The sequence below is a fragment of the Lissotriton helveticus genome, chromosome 5_1, assembly GCF_964261635.1.
Source record: "Lissotriton helveticus chromosome 5_1, aLisHel1.1, whole genome shotgun sequence".
NCBI classification, from domain to species: domain Eukaryota; kingdom Metazoa; phylum Chordata; class Amphibia; order Caudata; family Salamandridae; genus Lissotriton; species Lissotriton helveticus.
Genome location: NC_136065.1, coordinates 1,037,658,550 through 1,037,684,338, shown reverse-complemented (window position 1 = coordinate 1,037,684,338; position 25,789 = coordinate 1,037,658,550). Strand labels below are relative to the sequence as shown.

Here is a 25,789-nt window from a genome sequence, read left to right as displayed (position 1 = left end):
AAATACAGCAGAGGTTTGGTAACAATGATGTCAACTGCTAGCCTCCTATCTCAAAGAAAAGGCTGAAAACCTGAACTTACCCAGTCCAAAGTGAGCCACTGGCTCCATCTCGCAAAGGTACCCAGAGCCCCCATCAATAATCCTTAGGTGCGCGCCGCTCTTCTTTGTGTACAGGACCACCTTCGCCCCACGGGCAAAGGCTCCAAACTTGGTGTGGGGTATGACCCGCAGCCAGTTGTTACTGGAACCCTGCAAGTGGAAAACAGAGTAATGTCTTGAAATTGTACATCCAGCCCTCGTCCTGAGCCCAGGCTGAGACGTAGAAGCCCTAAAGCAACCTTCCACACAAGGACAAAGAACAAAATAAGATTTATATAGCCGAAATTCATAGAACTGGTGGTCTGCCTATGTCCTAGCATCATAAAATGGATGACATCACAAAATACATTAATGGTAACACTAGTTTCATTACATATTACACCACAATTGTCATTACGTATGCTATCATTGTGGATACAGTATCTTTTCTTTGTTTGTTTGTGTGTTATTAGTAGATTCGGTTGTTCGTTTCTGGTTCTTACTGGTATCAACATTGTGAAGTTAGTAGTAGTGCATTTGGTGAGGGAGATATTGGTTTTATGGCAACGGTGCAGGTTAAGGCCAATTTCACGGGCTTTTGGTTTTATTTCATAACCATAGCTCATCTTTCACTGTATTTCTTTAAGGAATTCCTTAAGTCATCCTCGCCATACATTAAGGTCTTCTGAAAAGAAAAAAACGTAGGGTACCCTACACAAGCATTCCAGTGAACGTAGTATGTTTAAAAAATATATAAAATACCACATCAAACACTAAAAAATGGCGATGCACAGAGGCATGTGGTCAGTCTCTGCGTCCACCTCTAAATGTGCGATTATCCCTCGCCAGCAGGGCCTTCGGCCACGCACTCAAGAGGTTCTCCATAGGACGTGGTCTACATGAGGTCATGTGCCCAACCTTCTCCAGCAGGTTAACCCAGCCCCACTATACAACCCCTTTGCTTCACAGAGCTCGCTGTGCACTCTCCCATGCAGAGTGGCACTCTGACTTTTTTTGTTGTTTTAATTTTTATCAGGATTTGCAAGAAGAAATGAGCACATTTTAAAGAAAACTAGCTGACCTACCTGCAGTTTTGCACTTTTGAAGATCCACACATCTGGCGTCAGTTATTTAACTTTGGGGTGCAGTATCCCCTAGTCCCTCCACATTTTCTCTGGGTTTAGGAGATGTTCCACTGGCTCCCTTATTTCACCTCTGTCTTTCTTTTTTTTAGGACACAGGGTAGGGGTCTGGAGTCCTGATTCTCTAATCCTTCGAGGAACTGTGAGTTGTTTCTTTTTTTATATCAACTATCCTCAGAAGATTTGAGGATCTGGATCCCTGAAGGACCCATAATTAAATGTCAAGATATGCAGAAGTATTTTCTCTATAAACCAATTGAAGACCGCGGCCTGGATTTGTAATGGACGTTTCTCAAAACTACTAAACTGATTCACATCCAACCCAGCAAGCAGACATCCCTGAGGAAAGGAGTCAAGTGTTAGCTTCAAGAAATGCTTTTTTTAAATTCTGCTCAGTAGTTTTTGCTGTAGCAGAAAGCAAACATTCCTATGGCAGTTAAAAAGATGCAACTTTTTTTTACCCCATCTCTTCCTTTATGTTTCACTCATGGGACGAATCTGCATGCAACTTATAATGATGAAACTTTGTGAATTAAGCTATTTGAATGTACAGACTAGCAAACAGAACTAAAGATCCAAGCAAACCAATAAACAGAACATATAAAGCTGTGTAGAGTTCCATATTCAATTTATAACAATAGCTTAGCGTGGGGAGGATTCACGATTCATTAGAGGCAAAGCACTGAGAAGGAAATTCTGCATCTCCTTCACTTAAAGTAATAAATAACATTCTTTGCATGTACAGTTTGTACCATGCTGTTAATTTATGATTGTTAATTATAATCATGGGTGTTCACCCAGAACCACAGCAAAATCAAATTTCATAGATCCATAGTGTGAAAAGCGAAGGTTCTGCAGATGATTTAGAAGAGGACATTACTGATAACATCTCAAATTACATAATTGATGAAATCACTGATAACATAAATCAATGATTGGGACAGTTTGCTATACGCTTCTGATACTACAAGGTATTTAGTGAGTTACACCTAGAGCAATCATTGTAGCTTCTGTACTTCCAATGAGTGCAAGCTTTTGTAATAAGCTTAGCCCCCTAATGAGGCTCACGTCTGTGGAGGGTGTGCTCTCCGTAAAGAAATCTTTGTAAGACAAAGGCTGGCATGGTAGAGGCTCCACTATCTAACAGGGTTTGAGAGTTCCTATGTAGTGGGTTCACTGTGTAACATTGGGCACAGGGCCACAGCTAAGTGTAGTAGGGGCTTGGTAACCTAAAAGGGTTTGCATATCTGGACAAAGGGGGTCTCTCCATAAAACATTGTGAACATGATCATTGCTGTACGTAGTAGATGCTTACCAACCTAATATGGCTTGGGTGTCTGGAGAGAGTGAGCTCTCTGTGAAGAACTGTGCACAGGATGAAGGCTATGTGTATGAGGGGCTTGACCACCCAATAGGACTTGGAGGGAGTGGGCTCCCAGTGAAGAGCTCTGAACAAGGTGACATCTGTACATAGTAGGAGTCTGACCACCCTATGGGGCTTAGGTCTATGGAGGTAGTGGGCTCTCCGTAAAAAAATGTGCATGATGCAAAGGATGTGCGTAGTAGAGGCTTAGCTAACAAATGGGACTTCAGTGTCTAGAACCACTGGACTACGTCTAAGGATTTTACATAAACACATATGTTTGTGTAATTTATGCTTTACATGATTCTGTGCCATTTAGTACTTATTTACATATTTCAAAGGCTGTACTGGTTTGTGCGGTATATTGAACAGTAAATTGGTGCATGGTGTCATTATCATCAGTGATCTCGTCAATGATGTCACTGAACATGTCATGATGATGTAATATGGGAGGCCATGAGCAGTGCATGGCCCTGGGCACAAGTTATAGTTAGATCAGGTATCATGTGAATTTAAGTGTTTTATGGAGTTGAAAAAGGTATGTTTTAAGTGACACCTAAATATAATGTCTTAACCTTTATTATTTTCAGTGAATATCTGAGGGTTATTTAACATATTATCAGACCTAACTAGAACGTCAAATTAACCTTTGTTTTGTTTCAGTGAATTTGTAGGTTTTTTTCAATACAAAGTGTGATCTTACTACCATACCTAACTATAACAACACTAACCTTTGCCAGACAAGCCTTGCACCCAACCCAAATGGGGGAGGCCAAACCTCCTCACAAATGCCCAACCAATCAGAGTTCTTATCACAATATAAAGAAGTGTCATTTTAAATAATGCAGGTATACTGACTCTCTCAAGGGGTCACCACATCAATATATAAAAGGCAGACCTATTGCTTTTATCCAAAGGTGACCTCAGCACACAATTTTCTCAATCAATGGGTGACAACATCAATATAGAAGACAAGCCTATAGGCTTTCCCAAGGAGTCACTCCATCATTTGGAGAAGACAAGACTATTAACTTTGTCAAGGAATAACCACATCATCATACAAAACAAGCCTACTGGCTTTCTCAAGGAATAACCATATCAATATATAAAAGGCAGACCTATCGGCTTTGTCAAGAGGTGACTTCTTCAATATACAATTTTCTTTATCAATGGGTGACCACAACAATATAGAAGACAAGCCTATAGGCTTTCTCAAGGAGTCACACCATCATTTAGGGAAGACAAGACTATTGGCTTTGTCAAGGAGTAACCACATCATTACACAAAACAAGCCGACTGACTTTGTCAGAGGATCACCACATAAATATATAAAAGGCAAGCCTACTGGCCAGTAAACCCTGTCGGAGTCTTTCATTTGCATTTTCTTTTACACTCCTCAGACCAAATAATGTAGCCATAAGTCCAACACAAGTGGCCCATGCAACCCTCAGCTTCAGAGCAAAGGTTCCAACTCTGGGAATGCTTACAAACACCGAAAACATTTCCTAGGGTCACATTCCATACACCCCAGAAATCAGAGGGTTACATTTAATAAATACATTTTTTCTACTGGGCTGCTGCATTCCATGCAGCTCTCCACTACACTTTTGTAACATGTTGGCGGTGCCCCTGGACAGATTGGGGCACTATAAAGCAGGAACAGATATGAAACTTAGCCCATGGAAGGCATAATGGGGCACTCCTGGCCGGGAGAAGTGAACAATAAATGAGCGGCTCCCGGCCACTCCTTTATTATTCTTTTATTCCCCAACTTATTAATTTTGTGTTTGGTCCCACCCAAGACAACCATTATTTCTTTCATTGTTGGGTTCCCCGCAACCTGGCCGGCTCCCCACATTGTTTTCCTGCTCTGGTGCTAGTGTAGTCATAATTAGCTCAGACTTTCCATAGCAAAGACATTTTAGTTTCTTTAATAACTTTGGCTTCGATTGACAAATGCATGAGACTTTGCTAAAAAAAAATCAACCACTTTGGTTCCCTAATGCGAAGCTCTGCTCTCATCCATTAAGTCGGAGCAAAAGAGAAAGGAGGGGAAGGGGTCCCAAAAGTGTGATTTCCCATTTTAATTCCCAAAGGAGAGTTTGCTGTCCTATACAGAAAAAAACTGCTGAATGGAATTAAACCAAATTTTGCAAAAAGTTAGAACTGTACTCTCTTCAGCCATTTTCTAGAAATTCCCATTTAAAAAGATGCCCAGGGTGGGCATAAAGTGGTTAACATTGGTAAAAAGTTAGAGATAACTGGACCCTAGGTATTCAGATAAGCGGGAATTGGCAGATCTTGATAGGTTTGCTTCAAAATGAAAAATATTTTATGGCATCTGCACGAAATTTGGTTAAGACTTACAATGTTTAGCCTACTCTTGGTTCTCTCAATTTCATGCAGGACCATTATTGGAGATACAGATTCCATAGGGAGGTCAAAGAAGTGTCAACTGAAAATAAATTTGGCACTAGTTGATGAATCTGCACACATTTTAGAAAGCATTCAGCTGATTTAGTTTTCTGCTGGTTATGTCAAATATCGTACAGACTCGTCTGGAAGGCAAAGATAAAGGGGGAAGGGTGCAACAGAAGCGTTATTCCATAATAACCTTTTGGCTGTTTGATGAATCTGTATGACTTTTGGCAAGTAGTAAAAATTAAGCCCTGTAGAAGGCCAGGCAGGACCTGTGACCCACTACCCACAGATGAGCTGTGTTGGGGGCATTGCCTGGCCAGAGGCCGTGAGCAGACCTGGATGGGTACACTGCAGGTAAATGTAGTAAATCAATCAACATGTAACTATGGCTCTCATTTGTGGGCATGAGAAGATGAACAGACAATGCAGGTGTATGTGAGTGTGCGTGTGAGTGTGTGTGTGTGGGGGTGTGTGTGTATGTGTGTGAGTGTGTGAGTGTGTGTGTGTTTAAGGTTATTGGATATAACATGGCGATACACATGGGAGATACTGGCTGAGGTGCATGCAATTGGAAAACATGGCCTAAACTACCTTGGCATGATGTCTCCATGAAAGAAATATAGTGCTTCTCGGATGAAGAGTTAATATGAAAGGTGACCAGATGAATGGCTGCTTGAGCCACGGGCTATTCTTCAAATTGAAAGATGAAGCCGTGCTCTGTATGCTGAGCCGAAGCAGAATGTTAGAAATGCGAATTGACAAAGAATGTTAATTTACCTGGTTTCCTCTGAAGACGGAGAGTGGCTGAGCCATAGACTCCCCATGGGAAAGGATGAGGTCCAGCATGCCATCTCCATCAAAGTCAGTCACAGCACCTCCTGTATTAACAAAACAGACAAGTTACAAAAGTGAGTATGGAGGTGGTGACGGCTAGATCCACTACGTTTGGTCAGAATCAATCTTCCTCTATTGACTCTAACACATGAAACATCTTGTTTCCAGAACATTTATTCTGCTGCGCAACTACATTGCTTCTCCATAACATTTTATTAGATTAAGATTAGATTAAGAGAGATTTATTGAACGCGTAGCTGCCCAAAGTCTTCCCAGCGATAGGAGACTGATACTAGACAGAAGATTGAGTAGATTAATAATACTGATGAATCAGCCAGGTTTTAATCAATATCTGGAAGGATACTTCCTTTTCCAGAAATCTAGATTCAAGTGGCAGAGAATTCCACAGCTTGGGTGCCAGCTGGGCGAAGGATCTGCCTCCCCATCTGACTCTCCTAATTCTGTTAGTTTTTAATTGCCATTTAGAGCAGGATCTGAGGCTTCTGTTTAGGACATAGGGGGGTCAAGAGGTGTTTGGTTTTACTAGGGCCCTTGATGTGTAAGGTTCTGTGTGTCAGACAGAGTGCCTTGAACTTGATTCTGGCCTCAATCCGGAACCAGTGAAGAGCTTTTAAATGCATTCCAACTGGTTCATGTATTGGGACCTTCCATAGCAGACTTGTTGCCGCATTCTGGACCACTTGGAGTCTCTTGATGACATACTTTGGTGCCCCTAGGAAGAGTGAATTTCTCTAGTCCAAACGTGATGTGACCAGGAAATGGACTACTGTCTTTCTAAACTGTACGGGAATACGCTCCAGAACTTTGCGGAGCATTCTGAGTAATCCAAAGCATGTACCTGCCAATTTCTTGGCATGGATCTCCATTATTAGATCCTTATCGAGCCAGAAGCCAAGATTCTTGATAATCACATTCAGAGTTGGTGGGCTACCCAGGCAGTTAGGCCAGCTGATCAGAGGTCTGGAAACTGCATTGTTTCAAGGACCATCAGCTCCATTTTATCCCCGTTCAGCTTCAGACAGCTGTTTGTCATCCATTACACAGCCCTTCCCATGCAGGGTGCTAAGCTGTCAGAATCACAGTTGGATATGGGATCTAGGGAGACCACCAACTGTGTGCCATATGCATAGGAAATGATAGAGACATCACACTCTTGGGCTATCCGTGCTAGAGGTCCCATGTAAACATTAAACAGTGTGGGACTGAGTGGGGAACCCTGAGGCACCTCGCAAGTCAGCGGCATCATCATATTATGAAAAAAGGTTGGCTTCCATAACTTGAAAAGTTCTGCCCTCCAGAAAAGATGACAGCCACTCTAGGGCTTTGTCCTGGATGCCTAGGTACAACAGTCTATTTCACAAAGAATGGTGGTCCACGGTATCGAATGCTGAACTAAGGTCAAGAAGTAGTATTGCAGCTGATCTTCCTTGGTCCAGCATCGTTTTAAGTTCCTCTACCACTGCCAGGAGTGCTGATTCCGTGCTATGCTGTGCGCGGAAACCCATCTGTGTGGGGAGGAGGCATTGGTTTGTTTCCAGAATCTCTGTCAGCACTCCATTTACATGTTTGTCTAACAATTTACTGACAAATGGCAGAAGTGAAATGGCATGATAGTTCCCTAGTTGGGCTGGGTCTCTATTCGATTTTTTAGCAGTGGTCCGATTATTACATGTTTCCATGTACTTGGTACTTCACCCGACTCTAGCTAGAGATTCATGATTTTAGCTAGTTTTGAGAGCAGAACCTTTGTAACCTTTTAAGATCATGAGGTGCGGCAGGGTCTAAAGGCGAGCCTGATTTCACCTTATCCATCAGTAATCTTACATCGTCTGTGTTATCTGGTGGGAAGCTAATGAGAACGGGCATGGAAGGGGTTTGCGCCTGATCTCTTTCCTGACTCGTAGATGTCTCTCTCCTGGTCTTATTCAAATTTAACATAAATGAAAGGCAGCCTATTCCTGCTAACATCTACTGCACTCAATAATGCACCCGCGTAGCTAGGGGGGGAGTGGGGGGCGGTCCGCCCCAGGCGGCACCTTTTTTGAGGCGGCCGCGGTCGAAATACAGAGTCACGCATTTTAAAGGCACTGTCTCTCTGCTCTGTGCCACCCGCGCTGAATTAACTGGCAACGCCAGACTGTGATACTTGCGAGAGTTAATTGTGCACTGACTGCTGCTGCTACAACATAGTTGTGCTGAAATTGCGGGCGCGGCTGAGTCACTCACTCTAGAAGCGCCTGCCGTCACCCAGCCGAGTGGCAGTCTCATGCCCATTCTGACACCGTAACCTGCGGCGGGTGGGGCCTGCCCTCAGTAGTGGTTGCGTACTGGCTGTGGCGGGCGGGGGTGTGACCTCACGTCCGGTTGTGAAGGGAAGTGAGGTCGGATTGGTAGGAATTTAAGCGGGGACCCGACTGGACATGGTGTTTGGCTTGCTGCGTGCCGGTAGGCACATGAAGTAACTAGTGTGCGGTGCTGCGCATATTTTACCGGTGTTGGATGCACCGGCAGGCAGACTGTCTGACTAATGCATGGGTCCGATTTTAAATTTGCTGCCGGCTCAGCCTGTCCGTAGCGAGCACCAGCATTGATGCCTAAAGGAAACTTTCCGGGTGCCCGTCCTTGAAAGTGGCGCCATGAGGATTGTGCCAACTGTTGTGTAGTTACATGATTAGGCTCACAGGAGGTGATTTACTGCCGCTGTGGAGGCCGACACACAGAACGGTGCAAGTGAGAATCCTAACTATGCTGTGTCTCCGTGCCCGAAGAAATTATTTCAGTGTTGCAGTAAGCTCTTACATTTAGGGGGTGCTGTGGAGGTCTCTCTGGCTTAAGAGTTCGGTCAAAAATGAAGTGTCACTACCAGCCAGTCAGCAGGAATAATAAACACTTTTAAGCGAAAACAGGTCACTGCTTGGCAGGGTCCAACGACGTCTGTTCAGATAACCTCTTTAACTTCCGCCTGGCGCCTGCTGTTGCAACTTGTGCCCCCTTGGCCCCCATGTCCAACCAACCGAAGAGTTCAGGCCCAAGAGGAAACCAAGCGGCGAAGCGCACTCAGTATGGAGCATACACTCCCCAGCGCCTGTTTACCAGCAGCAGTTAGGTGAGTCATTCATGCATTCTGGGTCTTCAGACTCTACTGTCAAGTTGATTTCTGCAGCATTTTATTAATACTGGATCGCAATGCCAGTTAGTGCACACCATTCATTTGAGACTGTGCCTGGCAGTTTATTTTTTACACACAGGACAAATTGCACTTATGTTGTAACTGAGATAAATTGTCTGGCAGTTTCCAACGTGGAATAGCTGTAACCAGAGTGGAACAGAAGTTTTTCCTTCTTGGATCAGTAGTGGCTAGTTATTTCTATAGAAAGCAGGACGTGGGCACGTAAGCAAACTGCACCCGTGGAATATAACCTGGCAAAAATGACCTCAATGCATAGCACTGGCGGCGTGGCATTCAGAGTCACGGCCCACCAGCAAGTCTATAGACATGAACATGAAGCCGGGCTTAACATGGACATCTGTCTACCAGAAATATTTTGATACTGGGAAGGCTCTTACCGAGTACTATACTACAGACTTTGAATTCACGGATGACTCAGTGATACAGCCAATGAGACAACTTGAACAACTCTATGCTTCTGGTAGGTACTGCACACCGTATTGCAATAGTATTTACTTATTTATGGATTCAGTGTTGTGAACACGTTTTTCAATATTTAGGTGTGTCCAATAAGAGGCTGTTTATTTAAACTGTTGATTTGAGTTTAATAAAATACACTCCCCCCCCCCCCCACCCCAAGGGGCGGCAATCTGAGGGATAGCCCCGGGCGCCACAAGCTCTAGCTACGCCCCTGCAATAATGGTGACCAGCCCTACTCTCCTGATTCGTTAAATGTTATTGCATTGAACAATAATGTACGGTAGCCTCGTTTCCAATGATAATCACAACCCTTACTGAGCCCAACAACAAATGTGCCAGCAGTCAAGGTTTCATTCCTAGTAAATATCTTATTTATAATCTTTCTAAAAACAATGCCTCAAGTCATATATTTTCATCCACACCAGCAGCAAGTACACTCACCTTTTGAAGGCCGCGATTTCCTAACTAGCTCCAAAGGCATTGGCACAATATGATTGCCATTCCCGTTACAGACAGCTTTAGGTCTAGCTATCTGTCAGAGAATGGATTATACCCAATATTTTAACATATACTTATTGTAATCTTTCGGCCTGTTCCTTGCTCCTGATTGGATGACTTATTTGTCTATTTCAATTCCCTGCTCCAGATTGGATGGCTTTCCTCCGTGTACTTATATCTGTCCCACCCTTTAAGAAATTAGGTTTCGCTCTCGTTTTTGATTGGTTGAGTGCATCCTTCTACTGCTAATGTCTGGAACTCTGCTTTTTAAATGTTTTTGGGTGGCAGCTGAGATTTACCAATAGATGCTAGTGCATGTCCTCTCTTTCTCTGCACAGTTCTGACTGCCTCACTCTCCCTTTATCTGTCTGTCTCGTGCTGCACATTTTCAGTGAAAACTCCTTTACCACCCCCCCCCCCCAAGCCAGCCTCAGTTCCCCTGCCCTTCTCACTTCACCCCAACATTGAACAATGGTAGAGCTCAGTGCCTCTCTCGCTACTTTCCCCCACCTCTCTCTTCCTGGCCGTTGCCAATGGCCATCACTCGGTGTTATTGGCTTTGTCAAATGTTATAACATTGCAGTGACATTTCCAAAGCTAAAGGCAGCCACTAATACTCTAATGCCAAACCTTCTAACAGACTCTCTTCTCCATGGCATAGCCATCCACTAAATACTTCTCAAATTCACCAATACATGGTACATACCCTCGGAAACAGTTCCCATAGAACACTATTCCTGACAGTTGGTCCTAAATAGTCACAAGGGACAAATACCGGTCAATGATTGTCATCACAAAGTTCCATTTGCTCTAATGCCATGTTGTCACCAGCGCTGCGCCCCCCCCTGACAAATTCCTATCATGCTTGAAGATAAGTGGCAATGAGCCCTCTGCCAGCTCAGGTGCCAACACCAGCCTAGACTCTGCACCGCTTCCAGTACTGTTATCGGATCTGTGCCTAGTGCCAACCCAAGGAATCTCGTTCCTTGACAGTGAGTCACCGGCTGCCTCATTGATAAGACCTGGGAGGTGTAGAGCTCGAAACAATGTTTCCTTGTAAACATCCCAATAGCAGCTTCAGAATCCGACAGGCACTAGCTAACAGCTTTCTGTCTCATTGTCAGGTACAAAAGTCATCTTTTTGTTCTCCATATCGCAAACCCCTCAGTTCATCGCCAGGATGATAGGAAAGAATCCCCAAAACACTATGTTGTGCTTATGCTTCCTCCATTCTCCCAGTTCAAACTCTGCACATCAGTGTCGTTTTCAAATGTGGCAGCAACCAACCAGCACCTGACATGATCAATGTGAAAGTAATCAGGTTTATCTGTAGCCACATCATCGGGTATCACAGCTATCTAGGAACTTGGGCCACCTCAACCTGTCTTGCCTTATCCAAAATCCTAATCCTATGATGTGGTTTGGAAGGTCCACTCATAACATGCAATATCCCCGAGGCGTCGTGGTTGGATCATTTCTCCCGATTATACACTTCAACAATGGGTGATGGGTGGGGACCCTTTGAGACATTACCATTGGACCACTGCGGGCTGAGTGAGGATCTATTGTTCACTAGTAAAGAAGTAGAGAATGCGATCAAGTCTCTTGTTCCCAACAAGGCTGCAGGGCCTGATGGGTTACCGGGGGACTTGTTTTGCATAAATTCGTTAGAATGGGGGAACCTTATTGCCTCGCTGTTAAATGCAAGTTACCATGATGCTGCTCTCCCTGAATCTTGGATGGGTGGCTGAGGTCGTCCCGATATTCAAAAAAGGGAGTAGGGACGACCCAGCAAACTATCGACCTATAAGCTTGATAGACTCATCTCAGAAAGTTGCAGGGAAGGTAGTCTTGGGGAGGGTGCTCCAATGGGTGGAGGACAATGGGATCCTCTCTGATTTCCAGGCGGGCTTCAGATCAGGCACCGGGACCATTGAACAGTCCTTTCGACTGCTGTTGCTCTATTGGAAGGTGGTTGTACTGGGTAAAGGCAGTCTGTATCTTGCCTTCATTGATTTGCGCTCTGCTTTTGACCTAGTGCCCCGTGATTGCCTATGGAGGGTACTGTCTGACCTGGGAATGCCCCCGTATCTGCTGACACTATTAATAAAGCTCCATACTGAGAACTTTGCGCAGGTGCGGTGGGGTAAACAGGGCCAAAAGACCGCCCGAATAACAGTAAATAGGGGTGTCCGCCAGGGGTGCGTTCTTGCCCCCACTCTGTTTTCATTGCATGTCAACGGAGTGGTGGAGCATCTTTTAAAACATCCTTCAGATGCTCCTACCCTGGCGGGCAGGAGAATACCTACCCTATTATTTGCAGACAATACCCTTCTGATTTCTAAAGCCGCGGTTGGGCTACAGAGTCTCCTTGATAGCTTTCACTCTTTTTGCGATTCTCGGGGTTTGAAAATTAATGCTGAAAAGACCAAATATTTGGTCTTGAATCCTCCGAGAAAGCACGGCCGGCCAACCTCACTAAATATGGTGTCGCTGGAAAGGGTCAAGGTCTTCGATTATTTAGGGATTCGCCTGTCTGATACCATGAAGTGGAATTGCCACCTCCAAAAGATGCTATTGACCCACAAAAGGGTGGTGGGGGGTCCTACTTAAAGAACAGCGATTATCTACTCTCAAACCTATCACCCCGGTGTTAGACATCTATAAGGCGAGAGGTGTTAGTGCGGCGCTCTATGGAGCAGAGCTTTGGGGAGCACAGAATATGGATCCATTATCTTGCTCAGAGAACAAGTTTCTGAAGGACTTAATGGGTCTCCCGTATAATACCCCCACTTTACCCTTGCTCCTAGACATGGGATGTCGCTCTATTAAAGTCCAGGCTAGATTACGACCCCTTCTTCTTTGGGCTCGCCTATGGAGAGTCCCTGAACTCACCAGCTATGCGGAAGGGCTAAAGGGGTTTTATCGCTGTCAGGCTGGTGCAAAATAGGATGGCTAAGGGATGTTAAGCATCTCCTTGGAGAATTGGGATTTGGCGAGGCTTGGCATTCTATGTCTGCAACCCCTAAGGCTGTCCTAAAAAAAGCTTATTGGCAGTGGGTATCGAACAAAAGAAACACTAATCCCAATCTGTGTCGAACCACTAGAGACTTTTTACTAGTAAATGAAGTAACCCTATATGAACCTTATCTCGATGCGATTACAAAATCTAGAGATAGAGCTCTATATTTTAAATTTAGAATAGGAGTGCTTCCTTTGGGTGAACTGACCGCTCGCTGGAAGATTCTGGCGCAGACCAGCAAGTTCTGTCCTTTCTGTGCCTCTAGGAGTGAGTCGGTCACCCATCTTTTATTTGAATGGCCTGCCTATAAAGCTCCTCGCCTCAGGTGGCTTAAACCCTTGTGTAAAGAGTTGGCACCAGACATTATAGTGAAGCTTTGCGAATACTAAAATCTGATACACGGCTCCTATTTGTCTATGGTATGGCGAAGTTTTTAAGCTGGGCATGGCTAATCAGATCAAAAAGGCTTATGTATATTGTTTAATTAATTTTTAATCCTTATCTTGACTATTTTATGTAATTTATTGATGCCATTCGCATTCCATCCTGTATGATTGTATTTCATGTGAACTGGCTCTTTTATCTTTTTACTATGTTTGTATATTGCTTTTAAAGATATGTTTTATATCGAAATAAAGCCAATTTGACTAACTGACTGACTGGTCCACTCATAGCAGAAAGCCCTGCTCAGAGAAACCACTTTACATTGAAAGTTCAGTTAACCCAGAATGTGTTGCAGCATCTTCAGCTCACACTTGTTTTTCATTTCCAGCCTGTGGAGCAAGCCACTCAACTCCACATTTTAAGCCAGCAAATGTGACATCATGGTCACTCAATCCAGTTCAATACCCAAGAATGTTATGGTCATAGCCAGTCCTTCTGTTTCCTCTGGGGCGGCAACACTTCCAGTGCCGTAGCTATGCATTTCAATGTTCTCATCAAAGGATCGCAATCTCTAAGTCCACCTTCCCTAGCTACTAAGAGAAAACCTTAAAGTAGTACATGTCTGCTCAGTCCCTGCTGGTATCTTTACCACCCATTCGAATAATTAAAAACCCTCTCAAAATCTGCAAATGCAAAAGACCAGACCACTTATGAAGATTTGTAGACAAATAGTTGCTCTCCAAATTGAATCCCTAATAAGGGAAAAATCCCACGGATGAACCACTAATAACCAAAATGTTATCTTTGTGTCTCCTTTTCCCATTGTGCCCTCTACCACACAATTTCGAACCACAGCATTGGCCTTGTCAATGCTAGACTAAGAAACCGAGCCTGTTCAATGCAGGGCTTCATTTACCCAACTTCTGGCCTCGAAAGGTGGTGAATTCAACTGAATTCTGCTTTCAGCTTCTTTGAGACTACACCTGATGATAATATAGCACGGTCTGGAAGCGGAATCCCCTGAAAGGAACCCAGTGGCGGCTCGCAGAGGGAGATGCTGTGGGGCGGGGGAGTGGAGGGGCAGGGTGGGGGGGTAGTGGAGTCGGACATACGATGGCCAGGAGTAAAGTAAGCCAACTCAGCGATGCAGTGAGCGCAAGGTATATAGTTTTATTTATTTATTTACTTACTTACTTTACTCCTGGCCGTCGTATGTCCAACTCCACTACCCCCCTGCCCCTACCGTCCCACCCTGCAGCACCCCCTCTTCAAGCCGCCACTGAAGGAAGCCCTGTCATTCAACTTGCTTACATTTCTTTCATCAGTTTAGCAAGAACTATCTCTGTGATGCTGTTTACAGATCATAAATATTTGGCCCAACCACTTAGTCATGGTCCTTATTAGGATAATCTGAATCTGTTTCAACCAAAAAAATCCTCCAAACACCTGTTTGCTGAACTAATAGACCAAATGGTATTTTCTGGAATCCTTGGATCCCTCATGCCAGGACTTTCATGATGATCTAAAAACATGCTCCTTTATTGAGGTTCCAGCATGCTTTGACCACTCCACTCTATCTGCTTCCCCACTTTCACCGCAACCCCTACCCATCGGAGTGGCTTAGCAAAGGCATGTGGGGTACAACTACTCTGCGCACTGCTGGAAAAGGCTTGGTTAGAATGATTAGCTGTAGCCAAATCTCCTTGTTATATCACCCCAGGATTTGGATGGGTCTAATCCCCTCCATGCAGTGAACTCTTTGTCATACCTCAACTATTCCAACACCGAAAGCTTATTTGGGTAATTTGTGCCACCTCAAGACATTTTAAAAAAGCTAAGTGACTCACTGGGTATTCCCCCCACCCCCAACTGCCCAAACAAATGCTGCTTTGAATTGGGAACACTACTGGACATGGGTCTATACTGGTGGGCACACTCAGTCTTTGCAAGCTCCCTTTTTTCTGTGTTTGAACTCAGTGCACCACGCCTCTCTGTGAAGTACTTTGAATATATCAATATATCTGCGAGCCTACATATTTCGTACTCATCAGCAGATGCCCCCATAAAGGCGCCACTACGTTCACCCCAGATGAAGTGGTCAACCCCTTTTGCCCCACCCCTACAGGATCAGACGTATATTTATCATGCTCTGATGTAGGCTATAAGACTTTCCACTGCCCTTGGCGCTATTTCCCTCGCCATTTTCCTCACTTTCTATTTCTTCGTGTCCCATAAGCTACCCTTGGTGCCTCTGTTCATTGCCCACATCTTTTCCGGTGTCGCTAATTGGAAACTCTTCTCCCAACACATATCCCTTGAATCCAACAAGACTCTCTGAAATGACTTGAATATGAAACTCCTACTCATTTCTGTCACTCTTTACTACCCTTCCTTGTGACAGCTGCTGCTTCTCTCCCCCTTGCACCACTCCATGTGTCCAAGGTCTATAACTCGCTGCCATTCCCAATCGCTTGTCCTGCCATAACACCGAATGTCCTTTCATTTTTGGAGCCAGCACTACTGGTCCCCACCCTTGCCTTACTCCCAGAACTACGTTGACCTCCTGGGCCTACGTCAACTATCCTGGGATTCCCCCTGGTCCTCCTTATAGTAAAGTTGCAAGATGGTTCCAACTGTGGCTGTACTCACTTCAAACATTCCGGGCCTTCTACCTCCACTTCTGACCTTTAGGTATCTGGTCAGTGGGTAGTGATGACATAGGTTTACTGTTCTTTTGACGGAGGTACCAGCAAGCAATCTAATTTGGAGGTTTTTGTACTCAAGGGAGGTTCAGAGTCACATTTTAAAGGGGATAACAGTGTATAATTACTACCGGGCAGGTGGGGACTGGCCACAATTTGCAAATGTGTGAGGCCACCTGGGCACCACTCTGCCAGTATTAATGTGCGCTAGAGCTGGTGTTAGGTTAGAGTTGGAAGAGGCTGACCTGCAAGAATCCCATCAGCGGCTCATGGGAGGACCACAGCAGTTAGGAGAGTTTTGGGGGGTAAAGAGAAGTTTGCATGGGTAGAGGGAGGCCACTGCTGGAGGGTTCAGTGCAGAGCGAAGTGAGCACATGCCCGAAAGTGTCACTGCAAAGGATGATTGGTTTAAGGCAGGGTGCATGCCAGGCCTAAGAGGTCAATGAATCGCGTATTGGGCTAGGGAGAAGTAAAAGAGTTTGGCAGACTCATGACCAATAGAGCAGTCATGACAGGATGACAGGTTGGGAAAGAGCCCTGTATAGTGGGTCAGCTGGCCAAGGGCGAGTCAGGACAGGATAGTATTTTGAAGGGTTGGAGCATGCAATCACAGCACCTCAATTTGCAAAAGCGCGTCATTGTAAAAGAGTCAATGGACGACGGGTGTGTAAAACAGCATTTACCCACACGCCTAACAAGGCAACTAGGCAGTGCCATGCATTTACCTGGTCTCTACCTCTGATTATGGGTCATGCCTGGTGTCAAGAGTCAGTGACTTCGTAATGTAGTGGGGAACTTGGCCCGGCGCGACCTTGCAAGCACAAGGTTTGAGATAATAACAAGAGTCGTTTGGAAGGGAGCCTGGGGTTATAGCAGTCATATAAAGGCTAAGAGAAACTGGAGCATCGGCATGTTCAGGTTGTGCAGGATACAAAGTGGGGTTCCACGAGGCATGGCCCCATTAACTGCAACATGTTGGAATACCAAGAACCAACCTGGGGTTATTCGTTGGACGTAGGTATGAGCCTGTCCCGCCTCAACATTGGGGCTCTCGAGTGTTCTGAATTCAGCCAGGGAGCATCAGGAGGCGGGCAGGTGGGGGAGGTGCCTGAGGTAGGTGAACCACAGTCAGCGTGGCGGGGACAGCACAAAGGGACAGCAGAAGGAGCGCAATAGCCAATAGTGGAGCAGCTCAAACACGTGCCCTTGGGATGCCTTTACGGAGGGGCATAGGGAGCAGTCTATGGGTCATCAGTGGGCGGTCACAGAACTCGCAGCCCGGGTCAGGCACGAGGGCCACCCACACTACTTGGCAGCAAGGTGCAGCGTAGAAGCTGTAGAAAAAGTACAAGACCCTGACTGGAAAGGGGCATTGGCTCAGGACGCTGTCACAAGGTGCTGGTATGGACTAAGTACTACAGGACATGAACTACAGGCAATTAGGGGCAGTGATGAATTGATGGATGTGTTAACTTGGTCTGTATGTTTTCAGTTAATATGTGAATAAAGTGAAGCTGCGGCCGTTTTGCACCATCAAGCATGTTTCATCTGTTAATGCAAAAGAAGGTGAGGTGCATTATCGGCTGGGAAGCTCCAGAGCACTCGCTCCTCTGGGAGGGGTTTGATTCATACATCCCATTCCACACAACTTAATTCTGTAGGTGCTCCCAGGAGCGCACGCGGGACCTGCAGGCCCAGAAGAGGGTAGCCCTTACCCTCCTTTTCAGTTTAAAGCATTTTAACCCCTTCGATGCTGGTGACGGAACCATTCCGTCATGCCTCACGGTTGAGCTGTGCGGATGACGGAATGGTTCCGTCACGACCACACCCGCGATTGGAATGTTCAGCACCGGGGGAGAATCGGTGCCGCAGGCAAGGTGTTAATATTGGGGAGATCTGGGAGTCTCGAGCCCCTCATCACCTTCTGCAAAGTGACCCCATCATTCTCCGTTATGCCACGGGGCGCCCCTACATCTCCACAAATGAACAGAATAGCCGTAAGGCACAAGGGGTCACTTTTACGCCGCCGGTGCGTCACTTTTTGTGACGCACCAGTGGCGTAAAAAATGCACCTTGTTCCGCAATATTTACAAAGTGACGCATCTAGGTAGATGCGTCACTTTGTAAACCCCTGCGCCACATTATACCTACGCCAGGTATAATGTATGCAAGGGGGGCATATTGACGCAAGGAAGGGTCTTAGAAGTGACGCTGTGAAATTTATGAGATTTCACTGCGTCACTTTTAGGACGCCGTTGCGTCAAAATCATGCTCCTGCCACACAGCAGGCGTAAGACTGACACAGGCCCTTTCACATGGGGCAAGGACGCATTGCTGGAGTTGCGTCACTTTTGTGACACACTCCAGCAATGCATCACTTTTGCGCCATACAGATACGTCAGAAATACTGACGTATCTGTAACTCCTTGCGACATGATGCGACATGATGCGTCATACATTAAATATGACGCATCAGGAATGTCGGAAGGAGTGCGCACTGAGAAGTGACGCATCGCTGCGTTCTCGCAGCGATGCGTCATTTCTCATAAATGAGTCCCATGGTTTAGTTCCCTAGTCAGCATGCAGTATTCAACGCTAAATGAAACTCACTGAGCACCTTTATGTGCTCACTGTTTTTTTAACTACGTTAAAGTTCCTGAACATTGAAGGCTAGGCTCACTAAACTCTACACCACAAACATTCAGACTTTTGTGACACTTCCTGGAGCTAGATTCGATCGCACTAAAGTAACAGGTTAGCACTCTCATTGACAGTTTGATCTAAACCCATGAAACATATTCTCAAATTATGTAGGTCCTCTGTAATATCTCTCTATGGAAATATTATGGAAAAAGAAGTGTTTCGAATGTGGTAATATATATAGTATTGCCACTTGATTTAGTACACATTGAACACAGCCGTAGCAGGGGTGTAGCCATCAGTAGCACAGCAACTCCGGGACCCAGAAGAGTTAGGGAGCCACTGAACTCCTGTCATGACTGTATTTTAGTACCCAACGAACAGACAGAGCCTCGTTTGCTCGCCAGCACGGTGGCCCATGGCTTCCTCGCTGCGCCGCAGAGTTAAAGAACACTGGAGCAGGAGCACTCAGTCTGCCAAGGGGGTTTAGACAAGTAGATAAGCTGCTATCCGACGACCAGTTTGCCTAATATTTTTTTATTAGATTTAACTTTTGCGCATCAATATCCGTTTATCTTGTACAACTTGTACAAGAAGACTATCTGTTGTGAACAGACCAACTCTCAAAAAATTCACTGTAAACTTATTACTTTTTCCTTTCTGTCTGCCTGCAAAAAGGGGTACGAGGCTACCTCAAGTTGGTATTCAGTGTTTTACAAATAAATGAAATTAATCTATATTCATAGTTTTTTTTTAAAATGATACATAGTAGGGGATGTCTGTTTCTTAATAATGTCATGAATGCTGTGATGAAACTGCAAGCCATGCAATATTTCTCAAATAAAAATCCAAGCGGCTTGATGTGCCCAGCATGAAAGAATGTGTGCTAGTTTGAGATGTGAATAAGTACGAGACCTATCACTACATTGTGAGAGAGAACTTCGACTTGTGCAAGCTTTGTTTTTCACATTCGTGAGTATGCTCCATTATTATTAGCCAGGAAATGCTGAGAATATCATACATACCTCCACTATGATTGAAAGGTAACAGTTACTTACGGCATGCGAATATCTGTAAAGAATGTTTTGGTGCCACCCAGAGGTCAAGTGCCAGAATGTCTGCTTGACGACAATTGTAGATCTTCGAGGCATTGGAAATGCCCTTTATGTGACAAACGTGTCGCAAACGAAGCCAAGACTGAGACCCACATTTCGAACATTTTTATAGAAACTCTAGTTAGTGTCCAGTTCTGAACAAAAAATCTATAGGCAGTTGGAATTCAAAGTTGAAAAGTTGGAGATCTCAAAAGTTTGAAAAGTTGGAGATCTCATTACTTGAATGCAGAGGAGAGGAGGGATTTTCTCTAAAATTTGGCGGGTACCTGGTCAAGGACGATATAGTGAGGGTGGGCGGTGCCTGAAGTTCTCTGAACCGACAATAGTTGGGAAGACGGGTTTGCGCATTCTTGACATATTTCCAGTTTAAATGCAGTATGTTTTAATAGCACGTGTGCTGTATGCTATTTGCATCATGTATTGATTTGGTGTGATTCATATGAAAATTAAATACATCTTAATTATGCTTTTTTCATGTTAGCCTCTCAATCAGCATAATCATTTAAATGTCTCACATGCTCACAACTTGTCTCATCAAAATCGACACATAGACACAATTCCAAAAATTCGCCATTATATATGGGGTGCTTTAACTGATCTTTGTTGATGGTACAAGTACTGGAATAGCACACTGCGGCTGTATTTTGGTGCATTGGCAGAGCTGCTTGAGGTTCTAGAGTGGCAAGCTATGGTGCATGGGTGATCACAGCTACATAATCATACATGTCAACAGACCCGATATGCCCAATACGTCGTTCTTCCTGACAGCCATCACCAATACTGAAAGAACTGTAGAATTCTGACCATTTCTTATATTCGGATATGCAGGTGAGCTAATTGTATGTGTAGAGAGAGCTCAAAAAATGCCTCTCTACTCTGACCTGTAGCACTCAAGGCTAGACCTAGAAATGAGTGACCCACAGTTTTCATACTGCTCTTCCATATGGAAGCATACAATGCATCAGAAGTTCCGATACATGGGGGCCCGATAAAGGAGTATCCGAATTGAGACCACGCCTACATGGATCAAGTTGACCAGGATCTGAAGGGTTAGGAACAGGCACATGAGGGGACTAGATAAAGCAGGCCAGGAGGACTGATGTTACGAGAATTAGGGTGAGGAGGATGAAAATGTCAAGGACTGGGAACCTGTCAAACAGGAGACCCAGGATCCAAACAATTAGGGGTAGATGTACATGGGAATGACGACCAGTCAAACCAGGACCAGGAAGTACAGGAAATTCTTAAATTCTTAGACTAGCATGAACAGGAGGTCAAGGAACATCAGAACTAGTAAAGGCTAAGATGATCCGTGAAGGGCAGGTTTGCAGAGTCATGTGGGCAAGGGGCAGGAAGACCAGGGACAAGAGGCTCAGGACCAGATTGTGGATGACTAAGAAGACCCTGAAGGGCAATGGCCAATATGTCCAGGATAAGCAGAATAGGAATTAGGAAGAGTGAGGGGGTCAATATCAAGAGCACCCAGAAGAACAGAGCAAGAAGACCGGGTAAACAAAAAGGACCATGATCAGGAAGACTGAAGCAGGGCTAAGAGGGAGATCGAAACCTAGGAAACCAGAGCTCGGATTGCCAAATGGGGCAGAACAATCATTACAAGTAGCAGGACCAGGGTAAGGATGATCTGAGGTAAGAAGGTCAACCAGCATCTGGAAGACCAAATGGAACAGACAGTGGTGGGCAGGATTAAAATGACCAGGTTCAGTAGTACCCGAACAGGGAGAACCTGGATCAAGAGGGCCTGGATCAATGGCTGCAGTACTAGTAGGTCTAAATGGATAAGGAACAGATTTAGGAGAACAAGGACAACCCCAACCAGGAGGACAAAGATTAAGAGTGTCAGGACACAAGAGCAAAATACACCAGGACCTGTTGCACCAGGGCTAGGTGGTTGACAATAATGAGAATGAGGACAAGGCGAATAGGGCCAATAGAGCCACAAAGGGACAGGGCCAGGTGGTCCTAGACTAAGGGAACCAGCAAGGGCCATGATGGCCAAAAAGCAAAGTTTATGATAACAAGTCCAATAGGACAAGGACCAGGACCAAGGAGACCAAGACTAAGATAGCATGTGGGTCAGGTCCAAGAGAACCCAAACTATAAGGAACAGGGATAACATGATCCAGGACAATGTGCACAGAAATCGAGAAGGACCAGGGCTATGAAACACAGGATAGCAGGACCTTGGCCAGGAGTGTCAGGCTGCTGAGACTAGGGACACAGACAGCCAGTGTAAGAAGGAAAGGTTCTAAGAGGACCAGGAAACAAAGGACTAAGACGACTAGGAAGGTCAGAGGAAATAGAATAAGGGCATTGAGTACCAGGACCAGGAGAACCACGGTGAGGAGGAACAGGACGATCAGGACCAGGATGATCTCAGCCTTGAGGTCCATACCACAGGGTTAGGCTCAGGATGGCCATGCACAGGAGGACCAGATAAAGGAGGACACAGATGAGACTGTGTAATAGCAGAAGGACAACCAGCAGGAAGACCAGGGTTAAGAGGATCAGGACCAGATTCAGGAAGACAAGATCTAGACCAATACAAAACGGAGCCAGCGTAAACAGGTAAGATGAGGGGGTCAGTACCAAGAATGTAAGGAAAACCACAGTCGGGAGGACCAGGACCAGAGCAAGGAGGATTAGTAGGATCAGCAGCAAAATGACCAGGAACAAGTCTAGGAATTCCAGGGGTACCATGACTATAAGACCAGGGACCAAAGCACCAAGTGGAGCACAAAGAACATGAACTGGGGGTTGCAAGACCCGGTGAGGGAGATCAGGAGGGACAGAAAAGCCAGAACCAGTAAGACTAAGTGTGCTGGACCTGAATGACCAGGAGGACCAGGACCAAAATGATGAGGCTTAGAAGGACCTATACAAGGAGAGCTGGGACCAAGATGGCCCAGACCATTAGGTGCAGTTCCAGAAGGACCATGAGGACAAATCACAGGGCCACAAGGACAAGGATGATTGATCCAAAGTAGGAAGAGAAGAGCTAAATGAGAAAGGTCTAAGAGTGCCAGGACACAAGAGGCCAGGTAGACCAAGACACCCAGCAGGACCAGTGACTGATGTACTGGGAATCCGACGAGAAGGGTGAGAAGGATCAGAAGCACCATACTAAATGGGTGTGGGCCAGGAAAGAAAAGAATGAGCTAGGAGAAGGGGGCGCCTGAAAGGACCAGGCTGGCCAGAAGGACCAGAACCAAGAAGATTAGGCAATCAACAACCCAAACAAGTAAGACCAGAAACAAAAGAATCAAGTCTAGTGGGCACTAAAGCAGGAAAAGAACACAGACTGAGGAACAAGAATTGGAAGACCACTGTTAGGGAAACAAGACAGAGTGAGGAAGACTAGAAGAACAGGATGTGAAGAATAAAGAGGAGATGGCCAGGCAACCAGAGCCGACAGGACAAGAGCTAAGAGGACCAGGGCAATGTGAACCAGTGGAACCATAAACAAGGGGAAAAGAACCTCAATACAGAGGCCAAGAGAATCAGTACCTTGCACACCAGGACAAGCAGGGCCAGGATGAGGAGGGAAAGGAGGACCAGGACAAGGAAGTCCAGGAGGACCGGAGCCATGATGACCAAGCTAGGTGGCTAAGAACAGGATGAGCTGAACAAGGAGGATCGGGATAAAGAGGAAAAGTAAGTCCAAAATGACACTGCACACGAGAACCGGGCCAAGAGTATCATGCCATTTTGGAGGAAGACACAGAGAACAAGTGAGGTCAGGACTATGCACAAACACAGAGTAGCAGTGGGTCAATGAATAACTATCTCAAAAACTATATATGTGTCTAGAACTAGTAGCGCTCAACTCGGGAGACTGAACCTCAAAACTACATATGAATACACTATCTAAGTGTAAGGTATCTTTCCTATGTGGAAAAATACCCATCAGTTGTCGATCCTTGACGCCCTGTTCATCATCTGGGTTCTTCCATATCGGGAAGATAAGGTTATCTTATGACCACCACTGCAGACAAACCATTGTCATTACAGTGGAACCTAGTGAACATCAACTGGTGTCAGGGTGTAGCTGGACAACTGTAGAGCAGTGCAAGTGAAAAAGTGAAAGAGAGTGAACTGTGAGATGGACAGATAAAATTGTCCATCTCACAGTTCACTCTCTTTCACTTTTTCACTTGCACTGCTCTACAATTGTCCAGCTACACCCTGACACCAGTTGATGTTCACTAGGTTCCACTGTAATGACAATGGTTTGTCTTCAGTGGTGGTCATAAGATAACCTTATCTTCCCAATATGGAAGAACCCAGATGATGAACAGGGCGTATGTAGTTTTGAGGTTCAGTCTCCCGAGATGAGCGCTACTAGTTCTAGACACATATATAGTTTTTGAGATAGTTATTCATTGACCCACTGCTACTCTGTGTTTGTGTATAGTTTGATTTAGGGGCCGTAGCAGTGTTAGGTCTCTAAACATCCCCTTGGGCCCTCCCCTCCCTGGTTGTTTGTAAGGTCAGGACTATGGCCATTAAGGCCAAGGACCAGATGGGGTATGATTAGGTGGACTAGAAGGATCACAATAAGCAGGAAGACCAGAGAGGTCAGAACTAAGGGACTAGTACCTGAAGTTCCAAGTGAAGCAGGAGAACTAGGAACTGGGGTATTAGGACCAGGCTGGTGAGGGTCAGGGGAAGCAGAATAACCAGAGCCACAAGGATCAATAGGACCAGACCAGGACCGAAATGATCAGACCCTGCCCAGTAGGACCAGGACCAGTGGAGGTAGTATAAGTGTGGGTAGAACCAGGTTTTAGTAATCAGGAAGTTATAGCGCTCTAGCACTATTGACATTTTTTGGTATTTGGTCAGAAGGTAAGAATGGTGCTGTCAGGGGAGACCCTAAAACTCATGATTGAAAGAAGATGCCAGAAAGTGGTCTCCGTCTCGAGATTTAGCCTGAAAGAGCACACACTCATGCACTACCAGGATTGATCTGGTCCTTACCCTGCTTTCTCACAGTTACACACATACTGGAACTACAAAGGATTCTCTTTGTACTGGTGTCACTTCTTAACTGTACTCTTCCACTTTCGAACATTGATTGCCAAGATTTTAGTTACCCTGCCGGTTTTGGAATTATCACCGGATGTGGGTTCTCCAATTTTTGGATTCAGCCACAGAGCCCTGAAGAGTTGTAGAACATTGTTTCCTATGAAAGCCTACGGCTGGCTGTTTGTAACTTATGCCTGATGACCATTTAAAAAGAAAAGAAAAAAAGAAAGGACTCCACCGTTGGATTTGTCCTATTACTCCTAAATACTCAAACATATGATATGTTATTTGATATGAGTGCGCAGGACTGTTGCTAACCAGTGGAGGCAGTACCAGGTGGACCACAAGGACCAGGGCAGGATGACCGAAACTAGGAAAACTAAGAGTGCCAGGCCTTGGAGAACCAGGACAATAGAGAGGGGGTAGGTGGATAAGGACCCAAAAGACTAGCAGGATCAGAATAAGGACCAGTAGTTCCAGGAGCAGGAGGCCCAGGAAGGGCTAATAAAGCAATACGCCAGGAGCATGATCAGGAAGACCAGGGGCAGGAAGTACTACAACCAGGACCCCAAGATTCTGAAAACCAGTGCCAGGATTACCAGAACTAGTTAGACCAGGGTGGGGATGATGGTCCAGGAGAAGCAAAACAACTCAGAAAAGGAGGACTTGGAACAGGACTAGGAGGAGGACCAAAGCATTAAGGCACGGAAAAATCTGGAAGTGAAGGAGAAGACCAGTAGCAGGAGGACACCTATGTGAGTCTAGGCAACGTGCGTTAGGATATCACTTTTGTAAATCGTTCTTATTCATGCTTCTTATACTGCCAGCCCCTAGAAACCCTCACCTCTTCAGCCCATGTATAGAACAGGTAAGT

General features: G+C 45.3%; 1 protein-coding gene across 2 annotated transcripts in view; it reads right to left on the bottom strand.

Annotated features, from left to right (window-relative positions):
* CRTAC1 (cartilage acidic protein 1) overlaps positions 1-25,789 on the bottom strand; it is a 1,631,295-nt gene that overhangs the window by 52,280 nt on the left and 1,553,226 nt on the right. For both annotated transcript variants that reach the window (XM_078643566.1, XM_078643565.1), the window contains exons 10-11: positions 5,782-5,882; positions 81-249 (exon numbers count right to left, since the gene is read on the bottom strand). In XM_078643566.1, the coding sequence (XP_078499692.1) occupies positions 81-249; positions 5,782-5,882 (270 nt within the window). The remainder of the gene's footprint in view (positions 1-80; positions 250-5,781; positions 5,883-25,789) is intronic.